Source organism: Sphaeramia orbicularis, chromosome 15 (assembly GCF_902148855.1).
Source record: "Sphaeramia orbicularis chromosome 15, fSphaOr1.1, whole genome shotgun sequence".
NCBI lineage: Eukaryota > Metazoa > Chordata > Actinopteri > Kurtiformes > Apogonidae > Sphaeramia > Sphaeramia orbicularis.
The window spans coordinates 52,786,756-52,806,195 of record NC_043971.1 but is presented as its reverse complement, the minus strand read 5'-3'; the positions used below and the strand labels follow the sequence as shown (position 1 = coordinate 52,806,195).

The following is a 19,440-nucleotide window of genomic DNA, read 5'->3' as shown; positions in this document are numbered from 1 at the left end:
CTGTCAAATCTTTTCTGAATCTATAATCTGAGAGAAAACATCAGATTAAAAACAAACATATCAGCACTAAATATCATCTATCAGCACGTTTGCTGTAAAAAAATATCTGGATGAGGCTGTAAAACTCCTGAATCGATCAAACTGTACCTGAAATCAGATGTTGACAACTCTCAGCTGTATTTCACAACACAGTGGGTAAGAGGAGACGCTGAGGAAGCACGTCTCCACTTTCACCGGTTTGGAACTATGTTTGGTCCCTAAGCCATGTACGACACCGTGTAATCCAATCCAAGGCTCTATGAGGAAGACAGACCCCCCCACCCCCCCACAGTGTGTGCTCAAAGTGGATTACACTGCAATAACATTGACACACATACACACATTACAATACAGTCTCACATCCTCACATGACCATCATCAGGTCTCTAGTGTCGTCGTCATATCTGTGATGCTTTTTTAACGCCGTCTTCACATCTCACCCTCTACTGCAGGGGGGCCAAACATAAGGCCAGTGGGCCAAAGCCGGTCCAAGAAAGGGTCCAATTTGGCCAATGGGATGACTTTGTGAAATCCATAAATTACAGTGAAAACATTAAGAATGGTTCGACTGCTGCCTCTGTGACCCGGCCCCGGATAAGCGGTAGAAAATGGATGGACATTAAGAATCAAATCTTTTTAGTTAAGGTTCCACATTCAGACCAGTATGAGCTAAAGTGAATCAGACCAGTAAAATTCTATCATAATAACAAATAATGACAAATCCAATTTTTTTCCTCTTTGCTTTAGAGTAAAAAAAAGTAAAAGTATATAAAAATGTCCACTTTTATACACCATGCTTTCACAAAAATTGTGAACAACCTGAAATGTTTTAAGTGTATAGAACCAATATTGCGCCTGTTACTAAATGTTTTGTGTACTTGTAGATCCACTGTGATCTATAAGTTGTAATGCACATGTGGAAATGAGATGCAGAGTTAAAATATTGTTTAAAAAAAAAAAATGCAATTATTTATATTAAGACATTTCAGGTTGTTTATGTTATTCACGTTTTTAAAGAAACTTGTAGACATAAAGATTTTCATGACATAATTTAACTTTTTTCACTATAGTTATTGTATTGGTTGGGCCCACTTCAGATCATACAGGGCTGTATGTGGCCCCAGAACTAAAATGAGTAAATCTGAACAAATATGAACAACCTGAAATTTAAGGTTGGTCATGATTGTATTCATACTTTTAAAGGGTAGTCTGTAGGTGAAAACATTTTCATTATGTATTTTTACTTTTTTCACTCTACAACATAGAGATTAAAGTTTGGAGTTGACACTATTTATAGATTATTATGTTATTATTTTACTGGTCTGATCCACTTGAGAACATATCGGGCTGAATATGGAACCTGAACTGAAATGAGTTTGACAGTCCTGGCTCTGTGGTGATGCACACACTGAAGAATCCAAATCAAATCCAGTTGTATTTATATAACTCCAAATCATAACAAAAGTTATCTCATGACACTAGTGATGTAACGATTACCAGTATAACGATAAACCGTGGTAAAATTCCCGACGGATAGTATTACCGTTTAAATTGTAATGATCATGATAACCATGTTTGATTACCGCACTTTCAACACAAACTTGAAACAGAAAATGGTCAAACAATAGCCATAAGGTTCCATCTTTAATGCACATTTGTATGTTTGATGTTTACATGTTATATTTGAATGTTTCTGCCAACAGAAAGTACATTGTGCCTATTATTTTATTTGGGGTTTTTTGTTTTTTTGTTTTTGTTTTTTTCCAAAATACAACTTGGTTGAATTATTTCAGGTTGTGCATAAGACAAGAACTTTTTTAACATTTCGAGCACATTTCAAAAATACCGTGATAATAATGATAACCGTAATAATTTTGGTCACAAAAACCGTGATATGAAATTTTCACATCGTTACATCCCTACATGACACTATATATTTAGAGCTGGTCTTGATAACCATACAACACAAACAGGAAAGACAATCAAATTAAAGTCCATCCACTACATCTACCAAAGCATCAACACACAGGGGAGGCAAACCCAAGGGGTTCTGGGAAATTACTCCCACCCAGTTCTTTATGGTTCATTTGACATAAATTATTGATTAATACCTGAGGTTGAGGTTCAGTGATTCAGATTTACAGGTTTTTTCAGGTATTTACTACTTTGACTTAATGCATTTCACACCTGAAAGCTTGAATATTACTTATGTTTACTTTCATTCTGTATTTCTGGTAAGAGACTAAAATGTTTTGCCATCATCTACGTGTCCATCTCCCTTTAAAACACTGTGAAAAACCCAGTCATCCTTGTAATAATCCCTTCTGTCAGGATGGCTGGCGAATCTACCTGCACAGACAGGCTTTTCTACTTTCCTCTAGTTTTCAAGCGTCCACATCGTTTGTGGATGTGATCCTTCAGACAGTGGCTTTGTATCTCCATCCAATCATAGCATCCATCCCACAACAGGTTCAAGCAGTACGATAAAAGGACTGTGGGTGTGAGTCTGTCAGCTCCTTCTGCTCTCATATATCACTTGTATCACTATGAAGGGAAAATGAACTACAGTTTAGTATAAAACAAATGTGAAAAAAAAGTGGCCGGTGTGAAAACACTTGACAGGTTCTCGTTCGTTGCCGTTTGTTGATTTTCTTGCTGACGTCAGCATCTTCACTTACTCATTGTAAAGAAACTCACTTACTCATTTTTCTGTGCATTTAAACACAGAAAAATGCTAATTTTAACACTTTAAACAAAGTTTGTGGCCTTTTAGTGTAGATTTTGTACCTGAATGCAACATTACATCTGCCACATTTTGCCATTAACATCTGAATGCATCATAATTCCTGTGAAACCAACAACAACAGAAGGCTTGTCTGGAAGACCAAAATATAGGGGAGACCCAGCAGGTTGTTTTACTACAAGACTATTTGAGTATTTACCGGTGAGTGTGAGGGGCGGCCTTCTGACATTTACCTTTCTCACAGGATTCTACTGATTCCAAACATTTCATAAACAACATCACACAGGTTCTGTAAAGCTGAAGGGTCTGCTTTCAGCATTTCTCTGTGGTTAATTTCCTCATTGTTCAGTTTAGTTTTTATATTTGTGGAAGTTGAATATGAAAGCCCAAAAAGGAGCTCATCCAAACTGTGGTCCTGAGAACAGTCTCTATACATAGAGCAGGGGTGTCAAACTCATTTTAGTTCAGCTCAATATGATCTCAAACGGGCCGGACCAGTAAAATAATACATGTTAAAAATGTAAAATTACAATATGAAAGTGTTTACAAGTACAAAGTTTCCTTCAAAATCTGTATGACATGAAAAACTTGAAATGTCTTATGAAAAAGAAGTGCAATTTTGACAATATTATGCCTCTGGTTAACAGGGAGAATATTGGTAAAATTCCACTTATTTCTCTTAAGGCATTTCATGTTGTTCATATTTGTTGAAGTTATTCACATTTTTTTGTAAAGGATAGTTTGTAAACGTAAACATTTTCATGTAATTTACCTTTTTCCACTAAAACAAGAGAAATTTAGCAGTTTTCATTATTTCATTTATAAGTTATTAGTTTACTGGTGTGATCCACTTGAGATCATGTTGGTCTGAATGTGGAAGCTGAAATAAAATCCATGATTGTCGGTCGGGGGTGTCCGTGACTATCAAACGGGTCCATTCAGCTGTGGCAGGCTAGACACGGCACTTCACAGGGGGGGCAGAGCTTGACCTTGGGGGGGGGGGGGGGGGGGGACAACACACTCTGGTGTCATTTTTGCATTTCACAAATTCATCCCACAGGCCAGATAGGACCCCTTGGCGGGCCACTTTTGGCCCACATGTTTGACATCTGAGACATAGAGAATCTAAACTGCACAGTTCAACAAAAAAACAAACACATAATTTGCATTTCAAACTTAAAAGTGGGTAAAAACACATGTCACAACTGCAGTCTACATATTTAGCAACAATAGCATTGCAGAGTCTGATGTGGTGAAAGGGATTTGTTCTGCGGAAGGGATGAGGTTCTTGCACAGATAGATGTCATAGGTGGCGTTACTGCGCTGCATGATGCAACAGGTCAAAATGAAAGAAAGTAACTGAGGAGCCGAACGGATGTGGGCTGATCTCAGAGCTGATAGTGTTTGGCTGTGAGGTCTTGATCCCTGCTGTTTTCACCAGAACATGGTGACCTACTCAGAAACAGGATTACTGGGGCTGTTTGGGTTTGACTCCATGTATGAGACACACAATCTAACCAGCTTACAGTCAAATGGGATTATAAAGTGAGGAGGATTCTCCAAACACTGCACACTACCAAAAACAAAAGGTCTGAATCACAGAAACTCCCAATAAAAAAAACATAACCACACCAGATTTTTAGTCTCACACAAACACCTACCCGTCTGTCTGAAGCCACCAGTCTGAATTCCTGCAGGAGTTTCCCAAAAATGGATCTGTGTGTTTTCCTGAATGGATGAATGGTTCCCTGCAATGAAAATATATCTGTATGAACAATTAACAGCACAAGAAAAAACACAACAACACTTAATACGATCAAAAGTAAAAGAATTCAGCACCATCACGTCCAGTCCATCCATTAAGAACAAAAAGAGGAGGCAAATATTGACCTATACCGCCCCCAAGTGGTGCACTGGTGTACAACAACAGAAGTAAAGTGACTGGTGGAGTTCTGAAAGACTAACCGAGACTGTATCTGGCCCTTCTAGAGGCAAGACTCACTTCAACAAAGCAACAATAAAACAACATGTGTCCTTTGTGCATGTATAGTTAATACACAGGGTGCCTGCTCTTTATCCAAATAAAAATTTATGTATTTTATGTACTTTTATACTGGCATGCCAATTTTTTTTGGTTGCAATTGTACCTGTTGTATGTAGTAGAAAAGTTAATTTTAATAAATGTATGAATGAATGAATGCATAATTCACAGTAAATTATGTTTTACTGACAGAAACATATTCAAACATATGAAAATCACATGGATATCACATAAACACGTTTCACTAGAATCATTCCAGTACTGACCAGTTAGTGAAATCAGTTCCAGTTTTTTAGATGTTTTCCTCATGTATTTCTTATAAGATTATGTGCCTTTGTGCAGACACTAAAATTCGACTATGACAGAAACTGTTACCTTACTTTATTAAGACTTTCACACAAAATTCCAGACATTTCAAGGTCTGGAAAACAGTGTGTCGAAGTTCCATACTGTTTTAAGACTTTCAAGACCTGTGCAACCACCCTGTTATAAAGGAAAACATAACGCGCATGCGCTGGAAAACCCTCGGCCTGGCTTATCTACTGCCACCCAGTGGCCTAACTTATGCCACAATTTTTGGACAGATGACCAACTGATGACAATACCCTGTGGCCAGTGTGGCAGAGGGTAAAAATCTGCCAAAAAAATGCATTCATTTTAAAACCAGTTATAATTTCCTAGTCATTAAAGGTCCTGTACAGAGAATTCGTTTAAAGTAGATTGCAGCGACACCTTCGGCCGAAATCAGTGGTGTTTTAAGGGACAAAGACTCCGCTTCCCATGAGCACTAGCGCCTACTGTCGTAAGGGCATAACTCTGGCCAAGGCGTGCATTTGAAGCTAATGAATGAGGAGTGGATTCTCTTTTACAACTCTGCATTTCTCTTTTCAAGACAGCAACTTGCAGGTACAAAATGACGTTTGAAACGAGACAACAAGCAAACTTCATAAAGTCCGTTTGTAGCGTAGTTTGGTAACTGGCATGAAAACGAAAGAGAAACCAAACTTTGAAAGTCTGACTCCTGCTTCTATGTCTCTTTTACTCCAGAGCTCTGGACTGTTACACACAGACCAGTATTTAAGAAATATCCCAATAATATATATTTGCACTAGCTTTTCCACAACGTATTCAGTCATTTTCATAAATGACTTCAGTCATTCAACATCTTCATCATTCTGCATTAGCAGTTCAATGCTAACTGCTTCAGCCATCTGCATTCACTAGGGCTGGGTATCATGGCCAATTTACTTAATCGATTTGATTTCGATTCATGAGCTTCTGAATCAATTAATTGTGATTCGACTCGATTCAATTCAGTAATTCAGATTCATTTAGTGATACCAAAGCACAATTTTGAGTTGTAACTTGATTATTTGACTACAGCAGGCATGCAACACAGAATCAATATTGATATTAGAAAGGAAATAACTGCGACATTTCAGCAGTAAACAGATGAATCTGCTCTGAAATAATGAACACAAACATGTCCATGTTTCTACAGTGGCTCAGAACGGATTTCTGCAACATCTTTATTCTGTTTTATACCTGGTGCTTCCAGCCTTAAGGCACATTACTATCACCCTGGGGCACTGACACCAGCTTTAACCCCCCTGAAACAGAATCATGTTGGGCCCTTGGTACAAGAAACTCACTGGAGGGTGAGGGTGAGGGTGGGCGGGGCTTCGTGATGTCCGCTTTACTATTCCTCTAACTCCGCCCTCAGCCACAGGTGATCAAAGTTTATATTTCTAGAATGACCAGCATCTGCGACCCGCCTCCGCCGGCCAGTTCCTCCGCACTGCGGGTTCCAGTTTGAGGCCTGGAGGACCTCTCACTGAGGGGTTTTCCCCACCATTCCTCTGCGTTCCTCCCGCGCCAGAACCATCGCAAGCACAACCAAGACGCCCCATCTCCGTGAGGGGCACACGAGATGGAGCCGGCCGCGCTTCCCCATCAGTGGTTTCCAGGTCATTTACTCGCAGTCCTGCTCTGAAAAATTGATCTCATCCACCATTAATCGATTACACAAAATTAAAAAGAAATCGATCAAATCAATTTTTTTACCCAGCCCTAGCATTCACAGTATTCTACTTTTAGAAGTGTCCTGTTCCTGAAGGCCCCCCCCGGCATGAACATTTAACTCCATCCAGAACCATTTCAGTCTCATCTTCCAAAGCCCTTAGTTTGGACTGAAACAATGCTCCAAATCAAACAGATTACCCACGTCACAGAGCTAGCCCTGTGGCTAACACAGAAGCATTTACCAAGTGTTTGACTAAGCTACCAGCAGCCACTGTAGTCAAATACAATGTTCCAATGCATATGTATAAAGAACACAAGCATTCTATACCTGCGGAGAAGGAAGGCGGACAACTCCAGCTCTGTTTTCATTCCTTTTAACTCCCTTAGTTCTCTTCATCGGTTCAACCCTAACCCTATGTACACAGTAAGTTTTGGGTTTAAATATATTCCATAAAGATGCCTGAAATAGAAGTTCTGGTGCATTTATTTTCTCTTTGTTGTAGCAAACTCATTTCCCTGCAGTATCTTTGTGAGGATAATGGTCAACTATTTGGTTTTGGGGACGACTGTCTGCTTAACGTTTCACTGCCACTGCACAGATAAAGCATGCCTTTTTGTTTTCTTACCTGCCAACATCAACACTGCATGCAAGGTATCAGTTGATAACAGAGATTAAATCCAGTGTTTTACTAAGACCAGTACGTCCACAATCCTGTGACACACACATGTCAGACACTGATCTAAACTTCAGCCTGCAACAAAACATGCAGGATTAAATATAAGACCGGCTCTGATCTGTGTTTTAATACTTAAAGGTGTGGGAGACTTTCGTGACCAGTTTATCATCAGATCTGTTAAACCTCAGTCATATCCTCAGTATCATGAATCTTTAAGTCTTTCTGTGATTACTCACCTGAATCTCTTGCATTACAGTGAACAATTTCGAAGTGCCATCCACCATAAACAAACCGTGTGTTTACAAACAGAGCCCGTAGGTAACTCGGGCATCTTCGGAATTTTGTTGCGACGAGCATTGTAGGAAGTGAAGACTCGCACTGCCACAGCAGCGTGACCATATGATATTATATGGATGAAAAAAGCACAACGCGGAAACGGCTGGAGGAATATGCATAGAGGGAAGGGAGCTCCTGACGTTTCCACCTCGTGTCTTTAGCAGCTGCCACTGCCAGACAGCAGCGCAAACCGGCGCTTCCCACAATGCAAGTCGCGACAAAATTCCGAAGATGTCCGAGTTACCTCCCAGCTCTGAATGTAAACATATATGGTTTGTTTATGGTGGATGGCACTAAGGAATTGTTCACTGTAATGCAAGAGATTCAGGTGAGTAATGACAGAAACACTTACAGATTCATGATACTGAGGCTATGACTGAGGTTTTACAGATTTGTTGAAAAATTGGTCACGAAAGTCTTCCGCACCTTTAAACATTTCCAACCTAATCAACTTTCCTTAAAGTTCTGTAGAGAGACTGAATAAACAAAGCTCACTTTTTTCCATCTTAACAACTGTTGCTGTGTGTGTTGTGTGTCTGTTTCCATCTGAATGTAAGTGTGACACTGAGTGAAAATTAGAGCCATCAGTACTGAAACCAGTCCAAAACCAATACTCACCAACACGTATGTATCATGCTCATGCTTCTTCCTGTGCATTGGAATATCTGTGGAACAACACAAAAATTATTTGATCTTTTGAGTATTTTAATGAAGATTTTTGTATCATCTTGCATTAGAGCAGCAACATGTAACCAGTTACAGTGATATGAAAAATTAGTTGCATCCTCATTGATTTCTTCTGTTTTTGCTTGTTTTTGTCACAGTTAGATGCTTACGTATCATGCCAGCGGTTCTGTCCAGTAACTTTCATTATAGCCCATTGTCAAGTAGCTGTGTGTCAAGTAGCTGTGTTTTATTTATTTTTTAAAAGAAAAAACAAAGATGAAACTCCAAAGGTATGATTCAGAAAGCTGTCATACTGCCACTTCACTAAAAGTCACACACAGCAGAGATCAATGCTTTCTAATTATCGGAGGAAAATTTTGTAACATGGACGCACACCAGATCACCCCAAATACAATGGATGAGACCAAAATGAGTCAGTGAAAACATGATGTTGTCAGCAGTATTACAACTTCAAGATACTTCCATACTGTTATCATTTTAGAGCAGAGGTCCTTGTACCTTGCTTCCTTCATCATAATAGTATGTAGTCAATAAACACATTAACGGACTACAGAATGCAGGGTTCTCCCTCCCATAGACAAGGCTTAGGGCAGTGGTTCCCAACCTTTTTTGCCCCATGACCCCATTTTAACATCACAGATTTCTGGCGACCCCAGACATTCAAAACTGAGACTTTTTTTTTTCTTTGCTAAAATTAATTTTGTTTTTGATCATGTAATAGTTTGCTATACTATGCTGCAATTCATTTTAGAGGACATTTAGTCTATATAATGTATATTATTATGGACAGAGGCAGTAAAACCAGGTGTAGATTACTGCACAAAGGGAGACTTTTATTTTCCTTGGTCAGGATATGTACAGTCAGTCCAGCTTGGATTTACAAGGAGGACAATTAATACTGAACAAACAAGAACTGAAACTATGAATTATGAAAGAGCTGCAGCATCTGAAACCGACCACAATGAACATTTGACAGATAAACTGAACCACAGTGCTTCAGTTTCAGCTTCACAGTTTGTCTTTTATGTATTGGGATTGTCTCTCTCAAATCACCATATATTTTTTATTAGTAAGATTTTAGTTTTTAGTTTTATAATTTACTAGAAATCTCAGGCAACTCCATTTGAATTCCAGGTGACCCCACGTGGAGTCCCGACCCCAAGGTTGAAAAACACTGGCTTAGGGGCACGGCCCATCACAGCACAGGATCATATCCATGTACATGCAACAAAGATAGTATGGATAAGTAACTTTTCCAACATGTAATAGTTACAGATGGTTCTAAGCTTTAATTAGTACACATACAATGATAACATTTTTAAGTGTGTGTGTATTTATTTATTCACAAATATTTTAATGCTAACTTCTCCTGCTCTCCCTCCAGACTCAACAAACCCTTGGCCATCTGAAAATAAAAAGAATAAACTGCAGCTGACAAGATAAAATCATAAAATATGTTTTGTCCATACCATCTGTAATCAAATAAAGGTCAAAGTATATTTAATATCCATTCTGTTGCCATCATTTCGTCTTAGGTGTATGATGATCTGTTTTTGTTGTTTGTGCAAAGAACAGGATGTTGCTACCTATGCATTCTTACAAAGTACTACGTCTTGCAGTGCAAACATAAGAGTCAATTTCTCCTGTATGCACGCACTGAGATGTAAATGTGCTCAAGTACTTTAATATGTTGGAGTTTATTTACAACAGCTGACTGTGATCACTGCAGGTTTGATTAACCGAACAAACAAATGAACTGTGACCCATAATGAATGAATGCTGCATACTACTATCTAACACAATCCGTTGGAGACAACGTAATTACTTGTACTGGCATCACGAGACAACGGTGCAATACTTAGAAAATCAGAGCTGACGTTGACGCTGAAACTGTGAAACTAATGCTAGCAAACAGCTCCTAACACAGTACGTGGTGTTAGCTGTTAGCCTGCTAGCATAACAAACCTGAATCCTTGATGTTAATGACATCCACGGACACCATGTCAGGCTTATCCAACGGCCCGACTTTCCTCTCCGTCACCCCGGATGGCACCACGTCCGGCTTGGGGCCAAACTTTCTGGGGTAAAAGTCTCCCACATTATGGTAACTTAAACTCGAAGACGTGGACATCATTCCGTCCATCGCCATTTTGAACTTCCTGTACCCACAAGCCTTTTCCTATTGGCTACACAACGCATGCGCGAGCCCACAGATCTATATACTCATCAAGTGTGACGTACAAGGAAGTGAGGCCGATCATTTTGTATACAGATCGAATTTTTCCATTCCGCGGCTGACGTACTAAGTATGCGAATAAAACGTTTACAGATAGAAAACACAACTTTAAAATTAATTATTTAGACATGACAAAATATACAAGTAAAATTCTGCCAAAGTATGATTTAGAACCCAGATGGTTTTTTTTGTTTGTCATGGTTTGTGCAGTTCTTAAGTAATAATATACAATGAGATAAAAAAAAAAAATTATGTGAAAGTCCCGTTAAGGCCTATTAGTCTAGGATTTTGTGATTTACTGCTTATTTTTTTAATTTATTTTTTTATTTTTTGGTTTGTCCGAAAGTTGTGAAATCCAGCATGACCGTCACAGCTGCTGATCAAAAGGAAAATGTTCTCAATAGTAAAATTATTGTGCTTCAGAAATTGCTTTAGTTTGGTTTTAATAATAGGCTTTTAAACACTGATTTATTATATTAAGTCATATTTTTCCATGTATTTATTTATTTATTTAAACATTTTATATGTTGTCATTCTTATTGCTTAGTTTTAAGATTTTGTTTTTCTAGGTCATGCAAATTAACTTTCTTGGTAAAAGAAGGTGAATCGGAAAAAAACAAAAAAGAAAAGAAAACAGTAAAGCAACAAGTGTTCAGAGGACACAAACCTCCGCCAAGCACCCTGAACGGTGTGCATGTGTGGATCGACTATTTCTGTTTAAATTCAACAGTTTCCAGGTTGTTCCATACAGCAGAAACAGTTGAAGCTTGGTACCAGTCATGTGTCTGTCCAATTATATTCAATCAATCTAATCAGAGTCGTTTTGATTTTTTGATGAATTTTCGAAAATTGCTCAATGATGACAGATAGGAAAATTGTAGATGTTGTGACCTTGCTGTGACCTTGAACTTTGGCCTACTGGGACCAAAATTTTATGGGTTGGTCCCAGGACCTAGGCTTATCTGTGGGTACAATTTGGTAAAGATGGTTGGAATAGTTTTCCCCTAAAGTTGCTAACAAACAAACAAACAAGCACACAAAGCACAGTGATCACAATACCTCCTGGCGGAGGTAATGAAAAGCCCAGGCCTTCATCTCAGGGGACAAAAGGAGGAGCTGAGGAGAGTCCAGAGGGAGCTGAAATACAGCATCAGCAGGAGTAAGGACAGCTACAGGAGGAAACTGGAGCAGCGCACACAGGACAACAACATCTGGGATGTGTGGAGAGGCCTGAAACACATCTCAGGCCAAGGGAAAAAAAGTGGATGAACATTGTGGGAATGGAGATCAGGACTGGGCAAACCAGCTGAATTTGCATTTCCATAGGTTTGACTCTGTCCTGACTCCAGCCCCCACCCATCCATGCCCCTCTTCACACCTCTCCAGTGTTGTGACCCCCCCACCACCACCACCACCACCTCTGTCACCATCGACACCTCAGCTCCAATCAGACCTCCCTGTCCCGACTCTAGTCCCCACCAAGGTTATCGTTAACGAAAACTAACGAAATGACAAAAACTAGAATTGTAAAAACATTTTCGTTAACTGAAATAAATAAAAACTATAATTAAAAGAAAAAAAAACATAACTAACTGAAACTGTATTGTGTGTTTACAAAACTAACTAAAATGGATAAAAATGATGGATAAAATTCCCTTTGTTTTCGTCTTTGTCAATGTCAGATTGATACGAAATCAATTTATTTCCCTCAAGCAATTTTATCTGCTGGCACCATATATTTAACGGTTCGTTACTTGTGTTCACTTGTGGTTTCCAGTCGTCTTCTGGTCCCCACTCTACCTGGAAACATGGAGACTAAAGTTGGGAGAAAGCAGCAGAGTCCTGTCTGGAATTTATTTGAATACGACGACAGAGAAGAAGAGAAAAGAGATTAAAAAAAAAACTAAAACTAAGTAATTAGAAAATAATGAAAACTAATAAAAACTAGCAAACCTGCTCTAAAAACTAATTAAAACTAACGGAATTAGAGAAAAAAAGTCAAAACTAAATAAAACTAAACTATAATGAAAAATCCAAAACTATTAGAACCTTGGCCCCCACCCTCTCATGTCCCTCCTTTCATCCCCCCAGATCACCAGCCCCCCCTCTGCTGAGACCACCATCCCCCCTGCCCCTCACTCATCTCTTTACACCCCCCCCCACGCCCCCACCGTCACAGAGGTCCCCCTCCAGTCACCTCCTGCCCCCCTCCATCACTATGGACCAGGTGAGGTGGGAGCTGAAGAAGACGAAGGCCAGGAAAGCCTCAGGCCCCGATGGCATCTGCTCCAGGTGCTTCAGAGCGTGTGCAGACCAGCTCAGTGAGGTGGTTCTGGACCTGTTTAACCTGAGCCTCAGTCTGGACACAGTCCCCACCCTGTAGAACACCTCCTGTGTGGTTCAGGTTCCTAAAAAAGCCCACCTTAGTGAACCGAACCACTACAAACCTGTCGCCTTGACCTCCCACCTCATAAAGACCAAGGAGAGGACAGTCCTCCACCGCCTCCACTCCCAGGTGAGCTCTGCGCTGGACCCTCTGCTGTTCCCCCACCATCCAGGCAGCGGGGTGGATGATGCTGCCACCTGCTGCACCAAGTCCTTTCTCACTTGGAGTCCCCCGTCATACAGATACTATCTATGTATGTCAGTTCAATTAGGTTCATTTTGTCATTTTGAAAGGGCAAGGCACATTTATTAGTATAGCACAATTCATACATAGGGCAATTCACAGTGCTTTACAAAAATGGATAAGAGACAGGATAAAAACACACAATCACAATTTAAACATGATCAACTAGAAGCACTCGTAGAGTGCAAACCTCCACCAAGGCAGGTCAGTGGGCCCCCACCCCCCACCCCTGATCACCACCAAAATTTAATCATTTGTTCCTTGTGTCAGTATCAACATTTCCTGAAATTTTCATCCAAATCCGTCCATAACTTTTTGAGTTATGTTGCACACGGACAGACAGACAAACCAATGCCGACAAAAACAGAACCTCCTTGGCGGAGGTAACAATCAATTAAAACAAAGTAAAAGAGGAGAGTGCAGATAGAACCCTTTGAGTTGTTATATGCACAGTTGAACAGAGCCGTTTTCAGCCTGGACTTCAACATTGTCAGAGTAATGTTTAAAGACTCTGAGTAAAGACTGCAGATGACAGTCGAAACATGTAAAGGTAAAACAAACAAAAACAAAAAAAACCTCTTGTACAGTACTTTACGCTTTGTCTGAAAAAGTAACAGTTAAATACTATCTGTGCTATGTGTCAGCGTCCTAAACCCACACAAGTCACAAACCTGACTTAAATGAACCCTCCACTGGTGTCATGGACCCACACAGGCCAGTGGAGACTGAGCTCAGCATTCTACAGTAATTCTACAGTGAGCCTTTTAAAGCAGATAAAAGAATGAATATCTGTTCATGACCTTATTCAGCTCATCCATAACTGTTATGATTAATAAAATAGGTAGTACCATTTCTCAAATATCCTCAAATGTCTATTATTGCATGAAGTAAAATGGAGTAAATCAGTATCCAATGAGTAAAAAACAGAGATCTGATAATAGAAGACTGCAGTGAAGTGATGAATTCTAGATGTTTCCTAGGTTCAGAGCCATCTGCCTGAAACACTGTTAAAGGAGAAAATTACACTATTTTACAGCGTAAATGCCTCAAATGTAGATGTGTACTGTGAGCACTGACGCTGTTCAGGCAGAGTCAGTGGGGTTCCCGACTTATTCATGTAATCAAAGAGCACGAGAGAAAGAAGAGGAAGCGTGACGGATTGAAGCGTGGAAATGCGAGCTTTGTGTCTGAGGCCCGACAGGACACTGTGTGTGATATGTGGACACTCATTTCCATACTCAATGGAGATTTTTGTTCCAAGTAGTTTATCCAGTGACACAGTGAGGCCCCACAGCTGAGTGTAACTGAGTAACTGAAGCTGAAATGTAAATATGGGCGGGGGTGGGGGGTCAACAGAATAAGACAAGCATGAGTTGAGAGGGTAAGTAGACCAGCAGAATAAGAACTACAGTCATACAGACACATTGTTTATATACCCAAGTGTGATACGAAATGTGTTTTCTGATATTAAATCCATTTTCTCTTGCAGTCCTGAACCTCCAGGATGTGTCTGTTGGATCCAAATCTGCAAATACTGTCCAGAAGGCCCCTGTGCAGGGTACAATGGGAGAGTGTAATGATAACTACAGGACAGCTGCATCATGGGAGAATACTGGAGAGTTCTATAAGGAGAGAGAACCTGGGAATGAGGAGGCTGCACAAAGACTCCTATTGAACATCCAATTATATATATGTGTGTGTGTGTGTGTGTGTGTGTGTGTGTGTGTGTGTGTGTGTATGTATAAATGTATATATATATATATATATATATGTATATCTTATCATATCACATTAGATTAGATTAGACTTTATTGATCCTACAATGGGGAAATTCAAGGCAGCAACAGAATAAAGTGCAAGAAAAAAATTCAAACACTGTAAGCCCGGACTATGTATTTACTAAAATGCTTTAATTAGAATGTACTTAAATGATTTCAGTTTTATTCCATTACTATAAAATGTTCAGTATATTCTACTAATTTGAGACATTGTTGAAAGTACAAAAAAGTTTGAGTTGAATGGATTTAAATCACTCAGTTTTAGTCATGACCACACCTTTTTATCTGTGCATTGCATTGTGGGTATTGTTCATGTTGTTGTAAATCTGTGCAGCGGTTCAGTGGGGTTGTGCTGTTAGTGTTAATTTGGACTTAATGTGTGTATGTCAGTGTTTATTGGCCTTTTTGTGTTTGTTTTTGTATTTTTGTACAGCTGCACCATGAGTCAGAGCCAGAGGAAGAACTATGGGTTTACTGTTCAGCTGAGGTCATCTTTGAGCAAGAAAAATCTTAATGCCTTTTCAATTTGGAAACATTTCCTGTGCTGGCAAATTACTTTGAACTAACATCCTATGTAAATTCCATCCATGCCCCAATATATTAAATTGAATACTTATACAAAGCAATTTATATTGCAAAAAATCTTAATTATTAACTTGGAATTGAGTACAATTAACTGATGATATTTAGTCTAATTATTATACAAAGTAATTGACAATGCAACAAATTTCAAGTTAAATTAACTTGGTATTTAGTGTGTTGTACTTAAAATCGCCATTCCATTCAAATCAAGCATTTAAGTTTAATACACTCAAGTTTTCATTACTCATTACTTACATTTTTTAAGGCAACGGATTACCTCAGATTTTTTTAAGTAAACTCAAATTATCCGGGCTTACAGTGTATCTTATCTTATCTTATCTTATCTTATCTTATCTTATCTTATCTTATCTTATCTTATCTTATCTTACATAGTCTAAACAGGTGAGTCTTGAGTAAATTTCTGAATGCGGAGAGTTGTCTCTTATGTCCCATGATGCACTGTGTGTGTCACCTTCAGCGGAACTATTCATTTCAAATGACAAACATCACATGATGGCAGAGTTCCAATAGCATTGACTTCTGCATCTTTACACAGTCTATAGGTTCTACATGTTCACTGCTGAGTTCATAAAAAGGATCATCTGATTAATATACAAATGCTGACAATTAGTAAAGTAGTTTATTATGAAACACTAGTATTGTAAATTTGAACTTGAATACCAAAAGGCCTATGTTTATGTCCACTTTATATTAAATGCATTATGCAAATTATCTTAAACTGAACATACAAATTAAACATTAAACACAAAGTCAAATATTTTTTTCTACTTTGTCAAATACAGACTGAAAGACAACTACAGTGCACTCTTCACACACACAGTCACAAACTGCAGGTAGAGGACAACTGATGTTTCAGTGAAAATATTTAAGTCCATGAACATATGTTTTGTTGTAGTCCAACTGTAGATGAATGAACTGTCAGAGTCAGACACAGGGAGGTGTTTTCTGCAGTCAGGGTTAAATATGGTTCTAATGAAAAACACAGAAACACATGTGCAATAAATGTCCAGCCAGTAAACACTGGCACATAATGCTCAGATCTTTGAAGACGATTTACTGCAGGTACTAAACGCATGTGAAGTACACCCATAAAAACCTACTGGAGTGTTTAATGACCCACATTATGTAACTATTCTGCTTATTACACAATGCTCAATGCAAATAAAACCCTGATACTGTAAAGACAAACAGTTGGAACCTCTACATATCTGTATATCTGAGTAAGATAGCATTTTTGATTTACTGAAAATGTTATTTAATTTTTTTAATTAATCTTTTTTGAGCATTGTAACAGTACATTTTAGCAAAAAAAAAAAAAAAAAAGTCTCTGTTTTGAATTTCTGGGGTTGCCAGAAATTTGTGATGATAAAATGGGGTACATTTTTGTTTTCATTAATGTATAATGACCCTGTAACATGAAAAAACATCAATACAGAGGATAAATATAGAGTCTGAGCAAGTGTGTGCAAATACCTTCATATTTCCATGTACACGTATACTATACAAACACACACACACACACACACACACACACATATATATTGACATACACTCCCATATTTAGTTATTTGTTCATTGTACAAACAAATAAAAGAAGAAAATAATTCTTCCCAACCATTCAACTGAAATTTTTGCTTCAAAGATTAGGTTGATTAGGTTAGATTGTTGCTTTTGACAGATTAGGTATTAAATGCTGCAACAATCCATCTGCAAAAACTACTTCAGAGTCTACAGCTCTCTCTTCTCAGTTCAAAGCAAAAGACAGAATATAAAGATAAAGGAGGTGATGAAGCTGTGGAAGTAAAGCTAAAGTACAGCACTTCTGTTGGCTGCCACGGTGCTAGTGTGGAGCAGCAGAGTCACATCTGATTAAATGGTAACAGTGCTGTGTAGTTAAAGCTCTCAACCATGTGTTTAACCCCCTTCTTATCTGAAAACACCCATGGTTTGTCATCTATGCGTTTCCATGGCGTGTACAGAGGAGGTGCACAAGTCTGGGTTCCTCTCAGACCTCTGGAATTAAAACATGTGGAACACTGAAGGTTCTACTGCTGTCCTCTGTCGCTGTAACATGAATGTGTTAGCCACTGTAAGGATTATTAAGTATTTTACTTCTACATAAAAAATGGATGATCAGGTTTAATTTCAGCTCTATGCTACGAGGGCATAAAATAGTGGTTGCTAATTACCTCCACCAAGGAGGTTCTGTTTTTGTCGGCGTTGGTTTGTCTGTCTGTCTGTCTGTCTGTCTGTGTGCAAGATAACTCAAAAAGTTATGGACAGATTTAGATGAAAATTTCAGGCTCTCTGCGCTCTTCAAGTGCTTTTCTAGAAAAGACAGCGCAGACCTCCGCCAAGGCAGATCAGTGGGCCCCCGTGGCCCCCCCACCCCTGATCACCACCAAAATTGAATCATTTGTTCCTTGTGCCAGTATCAACATTTCCTGAAATTTTCATCCAAATCCAGGACACTGATCTGCCTTGGCGGAGGTCTGCGCTCTCCGAGTGCTTCTAGTTGCTAATGTTCAGCTAACAGGTAAAAATATCCTTCATTAAACAGTTAAACAAGTTTAAAGGTTAATTTGCTTTATGGTCCCTGTTTCCTCCTGAGCCCCAGTAAGGAAATATTTTGGCTGTTTTACATTAAATAATTGACTTAATTGGTAGCAACGTGATGCAACAGTTTTTTCAGATATATTTTTTTAAAACATTTTTATATCATGTCATTTTCAGTAAATTTTTTTTTTTTATAGTAAAGCTGTGAAGCTCTTGTACACGACATTTTATCCATGCTGATAAACACGCAGTACTTAGCATTAGCGCTAGCACTTAGGAGCAGTGAGTTGCCATTGATTTAGTGATTACTCACTAAACTAATTATAATTATAAATATAAATAACCTCAACTAAAACTCCCCCTGGGGATCAATAGCATTAATCTACATCTGTAAATAATATAAATGTCAAGAGTTAGACACTGTTTGTCTCATATTCTGTTTTTTTTATTTTGTTTTTTGCTTTACTGCTAAAATTCATGGTGTTATGTTAGCACTGTTGTTAATGCACCGTTGTTATGTTAATACCATTTTTTTCCCCTCAACTTTATTGAAAATATTTGGGTATACAAGACATAAATTTTGAACAAACAACAAGATGTCAAGAAGGAAAAAGCATTTAAACAAATATGTTTAAGAAAGTAATAAATAAAGACACAAAGCAGAATAGACAAATAACAGTATAATAAAGAAAGAAAGAAAGAAAGAAAGAAAGAAAAACAAATCTAACAAAAATGAATAAATGCAACAGAGAGCTCAGTCTATTTTAAAGAATTGTTATTAAATTAACAGGGTGATAGTGCTTTTTTTTCTGTTGAAGATCAATTCTAAAGATTTATATTTTTCAAATTCCATTAGGAAGATTTTAAAATTTGGGTGTGTTCTGGTATATTTATTTTTATGTATACGAAATTTTCCAAATAAAATGATCAAATTTACAACAAATTCTAAATTACGAATGTCATGTTTACAATATGTAATTACATTTTGGGATGTTATAGTTATCTTTTCATTACTTTTAGATATGATATATTTTCAATTTTGGACCAGAAATTAGAAGTGTTCACACCAAAAGAATAAATGTAGAGTAGTTTC

The 19,440-nt window shown here is 38.3% G+C and overlaps 1 protein-coding gene across 1 annotated transcript in view; it reads right to left on the bottom strand.

Annotated features, from left to right (window-relative positions):
- LOC115433826 (zinc transporter 6-like) overlaps positions 1 to 10,711 on the bottom strand; it is a 107,420-nt gene extending 96,709 nt beyond the window's left edge. The window contains exons 1-3 of the mRNA XM_030155369.1: positions 10,511 to 10,711; positions 8,477 to 8,523; positions 4,444 to 4,530 (exon numbers count right to left, since the gene is read on the bottom strand). Coding sequence (XP_030011229.1) covers positions 4,444 to 4,530; positions 8,477 to 8,523; positions 10,511 to 10,694 — 318 coding nt within the window. The 5' untranslated portion in view covers positions 10,695 to 10,711. The remainder of the gene's footprint in view (positions 1 to 4,443; positions 4,531 to 8,476; positions 8,524 to 10,510) is intronic.
- Positions 10,712 to 19,440: the final 8,729 nt, after the last annotated feature.